Here is a 12,751-nt window from a genome sequence, read left to right on the forward strand (position 1 = left end):
CGAGGTTAGGGTGTAAACTGTGTCCCCCAGAAAAATAAGTTAAACCCATAACTGGGAGGCAGGTGCTGAGGCCCAGAGAGCCCTGCTTTGGGGTGCTGGGATCAAAGACATGAGGCACGGGCACTGCTCGGTGGGTGAGAGCCCAGGGGGCATTTGGGGCGGCGTCCGTTGGGGATGGCAGTGCCGCGGCACGGGGGAATGCCCAAGGAGATGCGTGCCCAGAGCTGGCCACGCAGCCTGTGCTTGGCCTCGCTCCAGTGGGGGGGGACCCGAGGGGAGCCCCTGCCCCTTCCACTGGCTGGACCTGAAGAGCCTGGAGGCCAAGTGCACTGTCTGCTCCATGGCTCCCTCCCCGATCCTGGGGTGAGGAACCACGCCTGCAGCTGCGGCTGAGGGGGGCAGGGATCTGCCCACGGCCGGGGAGGACAGGAGGACGGGGCCGGGGGCTCCCGCGTCGCTGTCCCCGGCACTGACCCTGCCCCGGGCCTGGCAACCCCTGGATGGATGTTGCTGGATTCAGGCCGCTCTTCCTCTGCCCTGAGACATCTGCCAGGAGCCAGCAGTGCCGGAGCCTGCACGGGCTGACGTCCTTTAGACACCTTCCTCCAGGTAGGTAGCAGCCGGGCCTTGCTTGTTATCTCGTGTCACGTGTGTGTGAGGCTGGTGGTGATAGAACCGTTTTAGAGTTTGGTTTTTTCCAGTTTATCCACCTGTATTATTTTTTTTTGAGATGTAATTCACATACCACGTAGTCCACCCTTTGAAAGTGTACAATTCGGTGAGCATTAGATGTACGGAGTGGTGCAGCCATCACCAATATCCAATCCCCGTACATGTCTGTCACCCCCAAAGGACCCCAGGACCCGTTAGCCTTGACTCCCCATTCCTCCCTCTCCAGTCCCCCGTAACCATGGATCCGCTTTCTCTCTCTAGGGATTTGCCCATTCTGGACATTCCACATGAATGGACGCATACAATACACGGCCTTTTGTGTCTGGTTCCTTTGACTTAGCGTATTGTTTTCAAACTCGCCCATTTTCCAGGTGAGGCAACTGAGGCTTGGGAAACTCAAGGCCGCCTGTCCTGTGAGGTGCAGAGTTGGGTTGGGACTGATTTTGGGTTAAATTCCATCGTCCACTCCTAGGAGTGGCCAAGGGGGGTGGGAACTAGTTGACCCAGGGGGCGGGGATGGGGCCCCTGCCCCCCAGTGCCCTGGCTGTTAGCGGAGGCTCTGACCCAGTGAGGGGGACACAGGACCCTTCTCCAAGTGCTCTCTGACCAGCCCCACCACGACCTGCCACACCCTGCAGTGGCCACAGCGTCCTCCTGGACAAGGGCCTCAGAACCAGCACATGTGCTGGCAGAATGGATTTCCTGGAGCATTTATCACCCCAGAGCTGGCAGCGGGTTTGGATGGTCAGAGACTTACCATCTACACCCTGTGTGCTTGGCACGGTGCTGCTGCCCAGGAAGGCTGGGCTGTGATAGGACCCTTCATGGAGGGTCCTAGGTAAGAACAAAGCATGGTGGGTAAGGGTCGTGCCAGAAAGAGAGGTGGTGTATGAAGTGGCTTTGGAGTTGGACTACTGGTTGTGAATACTCTCTGCCACTTGCTTTCTCAAGATTTGGGAAGTTCATGAACCTCCTCTAAGAATCAATTTCCCCACCAGCAAAACAGAGCAGCCTTATTGCGTATGAGGCAACGTGGGCTTACTGTGTGAGAAATAAAGGTGATCATGTACTTACAGCAGCTGGTGGGGGACCCAAGCAATGGTAGTTTTATTTCCAGAAAAGCTAGGTTGAGAGTATTAGGAGGTGAACACTGAGCTTCCTGGCAGCTGAGGGACTGGCAGCTGAGGGAAAAAAGGGGAATATGAGGACCAGAGGGCTTACACCAAAGCCAGAAAGCACGTCAGGGAGGTGGTGGCCTGGCACTTATGCTGAGGGGAGATGAGGGTGGGCCTCTTGCAGGGATGACAGGTATCACCCCTGGGTACGATCGTTTCCATCTCTCTGACAGGTAGGGGGGATTCTCCTAGGACTGAGCCTCGGATCAGCCACGATCACGCAAGGATGTGATGCAGAGAAATGCAGGCTGGGACTCTGCCCTCTGACGTCCGAGCTCACGAGGCAGGTATGCTCATCTCCTGGACCGACCTGCTCCAGCACCGCGCGCCTCCCCCTGGTTTGGGACAGCAGCTGGCGCACAGAGGGGCTTCAGTGGCGTGCTTGAGATCAGGGTGGCAGCACAGGGCTCTGAGCGTGGGCTCTGGGTCTGGAACATCTGAGCTGACTCCGCCTGCTCTGTCACCTTGGCCGGGCTCCGTCCCTGCTCTAAACAGCCCTTGTCCTCAGGTTGCTGACCCAGGAAAACCTCCGTGAGTGCTATTCTTAGCCTCGGTGTCCCTCCCGGGACCTGGGTCAGCACCTCCTCTCCTTCTTCCTCCGGCCCTTGGTTTCCATCCTCTTTGTTCTCCTCTAAAACGAAACTGAGGGCAGCCCCTCCCTCCCTCCCAGCATAGCCATGGGGATGAGCTGAGATAGACCCCCAGAGCCTGGCCTGTCTGAGGATCCCGGTCAGTGGTGACATGTGTGCTTGAGTGCAGAGACCGTCCTGTCTCAAGGGACAGCTGTGAATGGGGCCCAGTAACATTCTGCAGTCGACTCATTCTCCTGCTCTGAGCAGCATGGGCTACAGGGGGTCTGAGTGTCCTGGGGAAGTGCCCTTCCAGTGGCTCTAGGTGCCCCCAGGTGATGCACAGGGACAGCAGCAGCCCAGCTCCTGAGGGGTTGCCTCTGTCGCACATAGGATGGCGGCCACATGTCTCCCGTGGAAGGCTTGGGTTTCGAACGGGACACGGCAAGGAACACAGATGCTGAACATCTGTTTGAGCAGGTGAGTTGTGATTTTTAAAAAAATGATCCATGTAACATAAAATCAACCGTTTTGAAGTGCACACTGCAGGGGCATTGGGTACCTCGCACTGTCACACAGGCACCTCCTCCATCGCTTCCCAAACGCCTTCCTCAGCAGTAAGCGCCCCCCAGCGACCCCTACTCTACTTTCCATTTCTATAGATTTAACTCTTTCAGACGTGTGTCGTATGCATGGGATGGTACAAATGTGGCCTCCTGTGCCCGGCTTCTTTCACTCAGCATAGGGTTTGTAAGGGTCGCCCATGTTGTGGCCGGGGTCAGGACTTCATTCCTTTTTATGGCTGAATCACGGTCCACCGCATGGATAGACCTGCGTTTGTCCATTCGTCCACTGATGGGCATTTGTGATGTGTCTACCTTCTGGCTCGTGTGAATAAGCTGCTGTGAACATATGGGCACAAGTGCTTGCTTGCTAAAATGCCTCAATTCTTTTGGGTCTAGTATATACCCAGGAGGGGAATTTCTCGGTCACATGGTAATTCCATCTTTAACTGTTGGGGGAACCTGACTGGGATCTGAACGTATTAATCCGGAGCCGTTCCTCTGCACGGGTCTCTGCTGCGTGCCAGGTGGTTAGAGCACAGCATTGGGGGAAGACAGCTGCTCTGGGTTTGGATGAAGCAGTGCCACTTGGCTGTGTGCCCTCTGGTGAGCTGCTTGCCTTTCTGTGTCTCGGTTTCCCTACCTGCGGACCCCAGGGTGACACAGGAAGCAGCGACGGCACCTGCCAAGTGCCTCGCACTGGAGTGTAAAGTAAGTGGAGGCTCTTATCCCTTTTAGGGTTGATGTTTGTTCTCTTCAGAGCCTGTTCCACCCCCTCAGAATCTGAGGTGGGTGCAGTCAGCTCCGAGCCTACAAGAGGCAAGAGCTGGGGCAGAATCTGGGGCAGAGGGTCACGGGCCCAGAGGGCGGGCTTCCTCAGTTGCGCCTCTAGGAGCCTCCACCCCCTGAGATTTTTATTTTTAAAACAGCTGAGCTGCCTGGAACGGTAGCAGCGTCAGGGTGGGGTGAGGTGACGCCGCCAGCAGGACCTCCTGCAGTGGCCTTCTCGTGAGCCAGGCAGTTCCTAATCTTCAAAGGAGGGGTCTTCTCCCCACTTCACAGATGAGAAAACAGAGGCTGTGAGAGGCTGAGTGCAAGGACGCTGACATGTTCAGCTGGGATGTGAGTCTGCATTTTATGCTTCCAACAAGCCCCCGTGGTTTCACTGGGCCCCGCGGCCCAGTTCCAGGCCCTTTCTCTCTCTCCTCCTTCCCCGGCTCCCCAGCCCTCAGCAGCCCCTGGCAGCTGCCTCCCTACCTGCCCTCCTTCCCGTCCTGCTTTAGCAAAGGGAGGCAGGTCTCTCTCCTCGTCCCTTGGGACTTCTGTGTATTGTCTGTCCTGCAACACGGCCAGGGAAACAGGAAGTTACAGAGGTTCCAGCATCGGACTTGAAATAACCTTTAAGTCTGGGGTCTTCTGGCTTGTTGGAACAGCACCTTTATGGGTGTACAGTCAAGGATCGACTGTGTCCAGGGAGGTCTGGCTTTTGCCCTCGGCTCTTAGGGGGTGATGAATCTCTAGGACCTTGGAAAGTCCTGACATGGGTCTCTTTGTTTACCTGGGGCCACTTGGGATCAGCTTGACCTCCACAGGGGCTGGAGGCTAAGGTCAGCCAGAGCCGACCCCCAGTGCAAACTCTGAAGGTGAGCTTCCCTGGTTGGCGGTTCCCTATGCTTAATGATTGTCACAGGGCAGCTCCAGGAGAACCAGGTGCTGTCTGCACGTGTCACGGGGCAGGGACAACCCTAAGCTTGGTCTCTCCAGGACCCTCCGCCATGCTGAGTTCGGTCTGTGTGCTTTTGCTGCCATAATCTGTAACCACGAGCAGAAGGGCTTGGCTGAGTTCTGACAGTCCTAGTGAATTACCGCGCCGAGGGTGGTCTTGGGGACCCCCGAGCTTTGCAACAGGCATGAACTTGTTTGTCAAGATACATACCTCAGAGTCATCACTTCCACTTGACAGATAAGAAAGCTGAGGCGACTGGGCTCAGGTTTCATGGCTAATAAGGGGCCCCGAGCATCCTGACAGCTTCACTCGCCAGCTGTCATCAACTAGACGACAGGAAACAAACACGCAGCCGTTCCCAACGCTAGTTTATTTGGTGCCTGTTTGCCTAGCAGGGCACTGGCTACATGGGGTCTACTGCCGCCTTGGCCCGGGCCCGGGGGGGCACTACAGGGTCCCAGCTCCTAGCAGGAAGAGGAGTGGCACCCAGGAGGTGAGAGAAGGGTGAGGGGCGAGCCCGGCCGGGGACGGGTCCTGGGGGGCCATTTGCGGGGGCCGCTCCCTAGCACTCACGGCCGCCCTCTGGCTTCAGCAGGGCCCAGCAGCTCGGATGCTGCTCTGTCCACAAGCAGGGGGGCGGGCGGGGGAGTGCCAGGGCAGGGGTTCACCTTCACTTCAACCAGCAGGAAAAGACCTTCTCATGTGGACGTATATTGAAAAGACAGCTCGTCTACCACAGTTTCTAGAAAGGAGCACGTCCTTCATCCGAGGAAGCAGGCGCATCCGCAGGGCTCAGTCGCGGCCCAGGGTGCACCAGGCAGCTGGAGAGGAGGGAGAGGGAGGAGGCTGCTGGGAAAGGCGGGCCCGGCCCCGGGGAGGCTGCAGCGGCCTCTCCCCTCTCAGGGCCAGAGAGCAGGGCCTGCAGGCAGCAGAGGGGGCCGTGGGGAGGTGGGTGCATAAAGCCACGGGCGGGGCCCTACGAAGGGCACAGAGGTGCTTGTCCTGTGGGCAGAGCACATGCCCCTGGAGGGAATGGCAGTCTGGCTGGGAACGCAGTGGGGAGGCCTGCAGCGAGGCCTGCCCCATGCTGGGCTCAGGACCCCGGCCTTTGGGCGCGGCTGAGGCCCGGCCTCCCTGCCTTGTCTAGGACCCCCTCCAGTGGAGTACTTGCTGGTGGACTACAGTTCCTGGCAGCCAAGGGAACAGCAGAGAGTCTGGGGTGGTTTGGGCCTCAGCTCAGCCGTTTCTGCCTGGCCCATGGCGTCCCCCTCCCTCTGTAACTGGTCCATGCCCTCCTCCCCGCTACCTGGCACGGAGATCCGGGAGAGGGCCTCGGGTTGGCTCAGCGTGTCCACCTTGACGTGCCGAAACGCCTTGCACACGGGGCTCTGCAGGTGCCTGCAACCCAGGGGGTGGCCCGTGAGCTCTCGGGGCCTGGGGGCCACACACCAGTCAGCCAAACTCAGGGCCGTGGTGGGAAGGTAGGGCCGCAGCAGAGTGCTGGGGCCCCCGGGGGCTGGGGGCACAGCCTGGCTCTGGACTCCCCATGAGCAACCTTCACTGAACTTTCTGCATTTTTATCCTTGGGCAGCAGTTTTGAAACAGGAGCAACCCTGGCCTCCGCTCCCAGGGCTGGTCAGGAGCCCAGATTCAGGACCCAGCAGAGCACGTTGAGGGGGTCAAGCTCCAGCCTGAGAAACGCCACCTCCAGTTGGCTTGAGGCCCAGCCGTCTGAGCAGTGGATGCCGCTGGAACCCCGACTCTTCACCCTCCCTGCCAAGGAGCCTCTGGGACAAGGAAGGGCCTGGAAAGGGGGCCGGGGCAGGTCCCCGCCCCACGTCCCACCACCTAACCCCCGGCCGAGGGCTGAAACTAGAGACCGTGTGTGGCCAGACCTACATCTTCCACTCGTGCTCGGTCTCCCAGAACTCGTAGACCACGAAGGTGACGCCGTCCGCCAGCCTTACGGCAGCGATGCTGCGAGAGGAGAGAGAGACCAGACTCAGTGGATGCACAGGGCCCCCAGACGAGCCCAGACAGGGCGTCCCCTGAGCCAGGCTCGGGGCTGCCTGAAGACCCTGGAAAGGTGAGGCTGGCAGAAGCTGCAGCAGCTGGGGGTGGTGACAGGCCCAGAAGGCAGCCCGGGGGTGGTGGCCGGCCCGGAAGACAGCCTGTCACCGCTGCTCTCAGTATCACGCTCCCTTTCTGATCAGGCCCCCCCGAACCCTCCAGGACCAGCCACCTAGTCTGAGCAGCTCCGTGCACCTCTGTATGATCTAGAGCACGGCCTGGCCCTGTACAGGGGCCAGCATGGCTGTTGAATGAATGACAGTGAAACGACTTTCTGAAAAAGGCTTTCTAGTCATTGAAAAACCTACCTTTAAAACAAAGCATCTTCCCCCTGCCACGCTGTCCTTCATAATCATTCTTTCATTTAATCCTTAAAAGGAATCAGACGTGGCCCAAGTCCCTGAGCTGCCGTCCCTGTGTGAGCACCAGGGTACTCACCCCATTTCAAATAAGACAGAGACCCAGGCTGGGGGGATGGAGCAAGGTGGGGGGCGGTGCCTCTAAGAATGTGGCCGACCCCGGGAGAGGGAGGCCCGGCCTCTGAGGTCATGATACCACCCCATCAGGCCTCTCGGCCACCCTCCCGGTTCCTTCTCCTTTTCCCACACGCTCAGGAGCACAGAACCCCAAGCATCCCTCAGAGAGGAGAATCCCGTCCCGGTGGCGTCTGCTGCATTATCACAGGCAATTCCAGGTTTGGGGCTGCAGAGAGGACGCCCTACTGCGTGCTGCCTCCTCCCGGCCCTTCCCAGCCCCGGGCCCCCTTCTTCCACGCTGTCTCCCATGATGAGCACACAGCTCCCGTGGCTCCGGGTGACACCTGCATGCCCACCACTGCCCGGATCTCCCCACTTGTACATTGGCACCTCGAATGGCATCTGGAATTAAAATGGCCCCAGAGGCCTGTGCGACTCCCCGCACCCACACGCCTGACCTTCGCGGCTTCTCCAGCTCAGCCTGCGGCCCCGTCCTCCATCAAGTTCCTGCAGCTGCAGAATCTCAGACTCCGCCTGGCCTCCTCTTTCTACAGCCCCCCACTCCATCCCGGCCATGGTCAAGTCCAGTCAGCCCCACTCCAAAACAGACCCCAGCTCTGCCCACATCGTGCCAAGGCCAGTGCCCTCTCCGGGTGACTGCAGGGCCTCTCCCTGGCCGCCAGCTGCACGCCTGTTGCCAGCCCTTCTTACACGAGAGAGGCGAGACCGAGTCTCCCTCCTGCCTGGGCATCTCTCCCCCATGGTCCCTGGTCCCTGGAACGAGCAGGGCCTGCCTGCCTCCCTGGCCCTCTGACCCACCCACCCCTGGGTCACTCTGTCGAGCCACACCAGCTGCTTGCTTTTTCTCAAATGCAGCACCCTCACTGCCACGCCAGGTCTGGGCACCAGCCTGTGCCGGGCCTCAGATTCTGCGGGGGCGGCGCTGCTCGTCACTCAGCCTCAGCACACATGCAGCACACAAGCCCCCCGTTCGCTGGCCTGCACAGCACCCACCGCCAACCAGAACCCTCTTTCTTCACCTGCCCTCTCCCCCCCACCTGGAATCGTGCAGCCTGAGTCACGCTGTACCCCCAGGCCTGGCCCAGCTGCTTCACCGGGAAGCAGGAGGAGGCACCTGTGCTCTTGAGGTAGGAAAAAAACAACCGGGGAGGGAGAGACTCGAGGCGGGGAACAGTCACGGAGCCTACAGCTACTGTTCGCTGGGCACCGACGGGTGGGCCACAGACGGGAGACAGCCCAGCAGCTTGTGCCAACAGCCCTCTGGGACCACCCCCAGCAAGGATGCAGGCCTTGGCAGCAGGGACCAGAGGGTGAGGCCCCCGAGGGGCAGCCACAGCAGTAACCGTGGCAGCTAACGCTGAGCGGGCGCTGGGTGCCAGGCACTGGCTGGTACCCTCCACTGCCCTTATTCCACTGACGCCTCCAACCCCACCAGCAAGCGGGTCCGGTCACTGGTCCCACTTTACAGATGAGTAAGCTGAGGTCCGTGAGATGAAGTCACTCGGCACGTTTGCGCAGCAAGGAAGAGCCCGAGCTAGGACCTGAACCCAGCTCTTGTAACCACCCCGCTAGGGGGCTTCCCTGGGGTCTGGTGTGTTCTCAGGGGTGAGGCCGGTCCTGCCCTGTGCCTCCACCCCAGGCAGAGCTCCTGGCCACCACCCTGCCCCGCAGCTTACTTACTGGAAGCAGTTCCTGGCTCCGGCGGTGCCCCTCAGGTACTGACGCAGGGAGTCCAGGAACTCGGCCAGCTGCTCAGGACACACGGCCATCTCCTGCCGGACCAGCTGCAGATGCTCCGGGGCCAAAGGACCAGTAAGCCACCCTGCGGGCTCCCTGGCAGCCCGCTTCCCCCGGGACCCCGCCCAGCCCAGGAGCCCGCCTCCCCAGGACAGGACAACTTCTTCAGAATAAAACCGACCCACTCCCCCAACCCCACACACACTTTTCATTCTTACACGTGGAAACTGGCGAAAAATGAGCTAAGCTTAAGAAGCCAAATGCAGGAAGTAGTCCCACAAGTGCTGAAAAAACAGGGACATTTAAAGAGGCTCGAGAGAGACTTGGGAGCTGCCTGCAAGGCTTCGGGTCCAGGACACAACAAAATGAGTGACCAGCAAAATTGTTTCTGATTGAATCAGCATTTTGACGTCACTGTCCTGCTGATTACGTTGCTCCAGGCCCAACTGATCACAGCTCTGGAGCCTCTAAGAATGCTCATGGGAGGGGGAGGGTGGCCAAGTGCTGGGGCTACATCTCCCCTTGTGGTGGTCCCAGGGTAGAGGTGTCAGGGGCACTGAGCCACCTGCATCTTGAGGCCTGGCTTAGGCAGGGATGGGGCCACAGGCGAGGGGTCCTCACCATGTTGGTGCCTTCTTCATCCGAGAGATGCTGCTGGAGGTCAAACCAAAGGGTCTGCAACAACAAAGCATGAAGAGATGCCAGAGACAGAGGCCACCTCTGCTAGGGAGGCTCCCAGGACCACCACAGTGACACCTGAGCACCCAGGGCCACAGAAGAGCTCCAGCCCCTCCACCCCATGGTTCCAGAGGCTCTGGAGTCCCCGAGCAGGTGGGAGCTCCCAGGGCCAGGCCTCTCTGGGCAGGGCTCAGCCCACCCTCCAGGCACAGTGCTGGCTCAAGAAAGGAGCCGGGAAGCCAGGCTGGAAGGCCAACCACAGGAAGTGGCACAGATCCCTTCTGGCCGTGGCATCTAGGGGGCACTGGAGCCACAGAGGCCAAGCACGCCAGTTGCAGAGAACACAAAGGAGGCTCCACTGTGCTGAACCCAGGACGCTGGGGTTTTGTCACAACTTCCGCCGACAACCTTGCTGGCAACAGGTTCCCCGACAACTTACACGTCGACCCCAGTCACAGCCCCTGGCACCTCATGAATATAACGGCCTGAATGAGGTGGTCTGTGCTCGCTGGCCTTCCACCGACCCTGGGGGCTAAATTTTACCCTCTATACCAAAGCTTATGTAACTTGCCAGACTCCCCGAGGTCGTGGCTACCCTACTGTGAGCTCTGGGAAAGCAGGAAGCCCGTGCACTCCGCTCCTGACCACGTGCTTGTGTCTGTAATGGTGCCCAGCACCATTATTGCAGAGCAGAGAACCCAGAGGCCACAGAAGCTGGTCCAGGGTCAGAGTCTGAGTTTGAGGCCAGGCCTCTCTCCTGATCCACGGAATCAGGATCCTTCTTCCTTTAACTTGGGCATCCCAATAAAGGCCACCTCTGTGCCCATCCCTGTCCATCCTCCACGAGGACAGCCCGTGTCCCTGGCGCAATCCCGCACCCAGGTCTTTCTCCTCTACACGAGCACGTGAGTGAGGCGCATCAGCTGGCTGTTAAGGAAAACAGAGCGGCCGATGTGCAGGGCCATGACCCATGCAGTCACCACCTGGACATTCTTAATAATGTTGGAACAAAGGGCCCCATAAATTACACAGCCGGTCCCAGAGAGGGTACTGACTTTCCGGGGACATAGGGTGTGCATGTAGGCGTTTGTAGGTGGCCAAGGTCTGCCTGGCAGGGCAAGTCTCTTTCCATGGTTTTAAAACCGTGTAGTTGGGCTCCTGGAGATCAGGGGCTGCAACTGGTTCCCTAGGTTTCTCCTGGCCAGCTGGGCGCCGCGGCGGTGAGGGTGAGGATGAGGTAAAGATGAGGGGAGGGTGGGGGAGGGGCGGCGGCACCCACGTCTTTGCCCCCCGCCCCGTCTTCCTGCCTCGCCGTCCCAGCGTTCCAGGAGCCCAGGCACAGCTAGGAGCGCTCAGGTTGGTCCTTGGGGGGCGGGGCCCAGCTCGGGCCAATCAGAGGTCGGGAAGAGGGCCCCGCCCCGTCTCCAGGACTCCCAGGTGCTCCTTGGTTTCCAGCCAGCCGGTTGTTAAGGCGACTGGGGCACTAAAAATAAGCTTCAAAGAGCCTCCCCCTGGGGGCGCCCGCAGAGTTGTTATGACAACCGGGCCTCAAGGTCCCCGCCGAGCCTTTCCCACCGCTCCCACCCAGCAGCCGGCTTTAGCGGGGTGGCGGGGGGGCGGGGGGGAGATCCCACCTCGGCCTCAGACCTGCAGGGGGGATGGCCGCCTCCTCCCTCGGACTCCTCTCCAAGTCTCGGCCTCACCTCCTCCTGGGGAGTCCCACCCACTGCCCTCTCGAATCCCTCAGAACTAAACCACGAACCCATCAAAGCACTATTTTTCTTTTGCCCTTTTGCAAAAGATATAAAAAAATTCAGAGAAGTAGGAAAAATGTAAACTTGCCACTGCAACCCTACAGCCTGGAGATGCCTGCTCTCTTGGTTTATGCTGATATACAGGTATGGTCTGTGTATAATAGGTTCTGGCATCAGAATGTCTAATAATAACTGCTAAGTAACATTGCTAATATTAAATGCTAACTATGCAGCAGGCTCTGTGCTAAGCCATTAAGACATCATTTTATTTAATCCTCACAATGACCCTGTGAGAGGTGCCATTCTGATTATTTTCTCTGTGGTTAGAGGAGGACTCTGAGGCTCAGAGAGGGTAAGTCACTGGCCCAAGGTCACACAGCTGTTAAGTGGTAGAGCCAGGATTCAAATACAGGCAGTCTGATACTGGAGCCTGTTGGTAAACCTTAAGGCAAATTATTTTCTTTCTACCAACGAATGGTCATCGTTAAGGGCTGAATTGTGTTCCCCCAAAATTCGTATGTTGAAGTCCCAATCCCCAGTACCGCAAAACGTGACTATATTTGGAGACCGGACCTTTGAATAGGTGATTAAGTTAGAATAAGGTCACATGGGTGGGCTCTAATCCAATATGACTGGTGTCCTTATAAGAAGAGTCAGGACACAGACACACACAGACACAGACACACGGCCGTCTAACACGCCAACGAGAGAGGCTTCAGAAGAAACCAGCCCCGCCTACGTCCTGACTTCAGATTTCTAGCCTTGATCTGTGAGAGAATAAATGCGGGGGTTTAAGCCCCAGCTCTGGCAGCCCTGCAAAGCTAACACAATCGTATCCTGAGTGCCTACCGAGCCGTGAAATGTTCTCCGAAAACACGATTCCATAAAGGCTGTGCCACTTTCCGTCACTTGTGGACATGTCACGTCACATTGAAAAGACTTCACGCTGCCGGTCATTCTGATCTCTCCTGGGACGTCGCCATCCCTCAGCCACCCCTTGCTGGGTCTAGGCTACCACCTGCCCAGACCACGCCGCCGCCTCAACGCCTCCTTGAAGCTCTGTCCCCTTGCGGCCCGTGACCCTGCTGACTACTTTCTGCTCCTTGAGACGCCCCTCCTGGCTGCCCGCCCACCCTCCACAGCTGCTCCTCTCCTCGGGTCCTATACGACGGACATGTCCCCGGCGTCTACCCTTAGCCCGCACTCCACCCGGGGAACGTCCTTTCCAAGGCTCCCTGACTTCCGTCTCGAGCTCTGGCCTCTCACTCTGCACTCCCTGGGGGCTGGGCGGGCGGAGGGTGGATGCAGGG

The 12,751-nt window shown here is 58.9% G+C and overlaps 1 protein-coding gene and 1 long non-coding RNA gene across 3 annotated transcripts in view; one reads left to right on the top strand and one right to left on the bottom strand.

Annotated features, from left to right (window-relative positions):
- The first annotated feature begins 969 nt into the window (after window positions 1–969).
- Window positions 970–7,132, top strand: LOC307067025. The gene is made up of 4 exons (XR_013811400.1): window positions 970–1,043; window positions 2,021–2,134; window positions 2,810–2,896; window positions 6,297–7,132. It is a non-coding gene; the product is annotated as an uncharacterized lncRNA (long non-coding RNA).
- The window catches only part of NECAB2 (N-terminal EF-hand calcium binding protein 2), a gene marked incomplete at its 5' end in the record, with an annotated part of 39,471 nt that continues 31,831 nt past the window's right edge, over window positions 5,112–12,751 (bottom strand). Inside the window, 5 exons of one of the 2 annotated variants that reach the window (XM_079724276.1) lie at window positions 5,112–5,526; window positions 6,012–6,103; window positions 6,605–6,682; window positions 8,953–9,065; window positions 9,631–9,684. In XM_079724276.1, the coding sequence (XP_079580402.1) occupies window positions 5,498–5,526; window positions 6,012–6,103; window positions 6,605–6,682; window positions 8,953–9,065; window positions 9,631–9,684 (366 nt within the window). In that variant the 3' untranslated portion in view covers window positions 5,112–5,497. The remainder of the gene's footprint in view (window positions 5,527–6,011; window positions 6,104–6,604; window positions 6,683–8,952; window positions 9,066–9,630; window positions 9,685–12,751) is intronic. The other variant, XM_079724277.1, reaches the window with a different exon arrangement.

This window comes from Hyperoodon ampullatus (genome assembly GCF_949752795.1).
Source record: "Hyperoodon ampullatus genome assembly, chromosome: 18".
Taxonomy (NCBI): Eukaryota; Metazoa; Chordata; class Mammalia; order Artiodactyla; family Ziphiidae; genus Hyperoodon; species Hyperoodon ampullatus.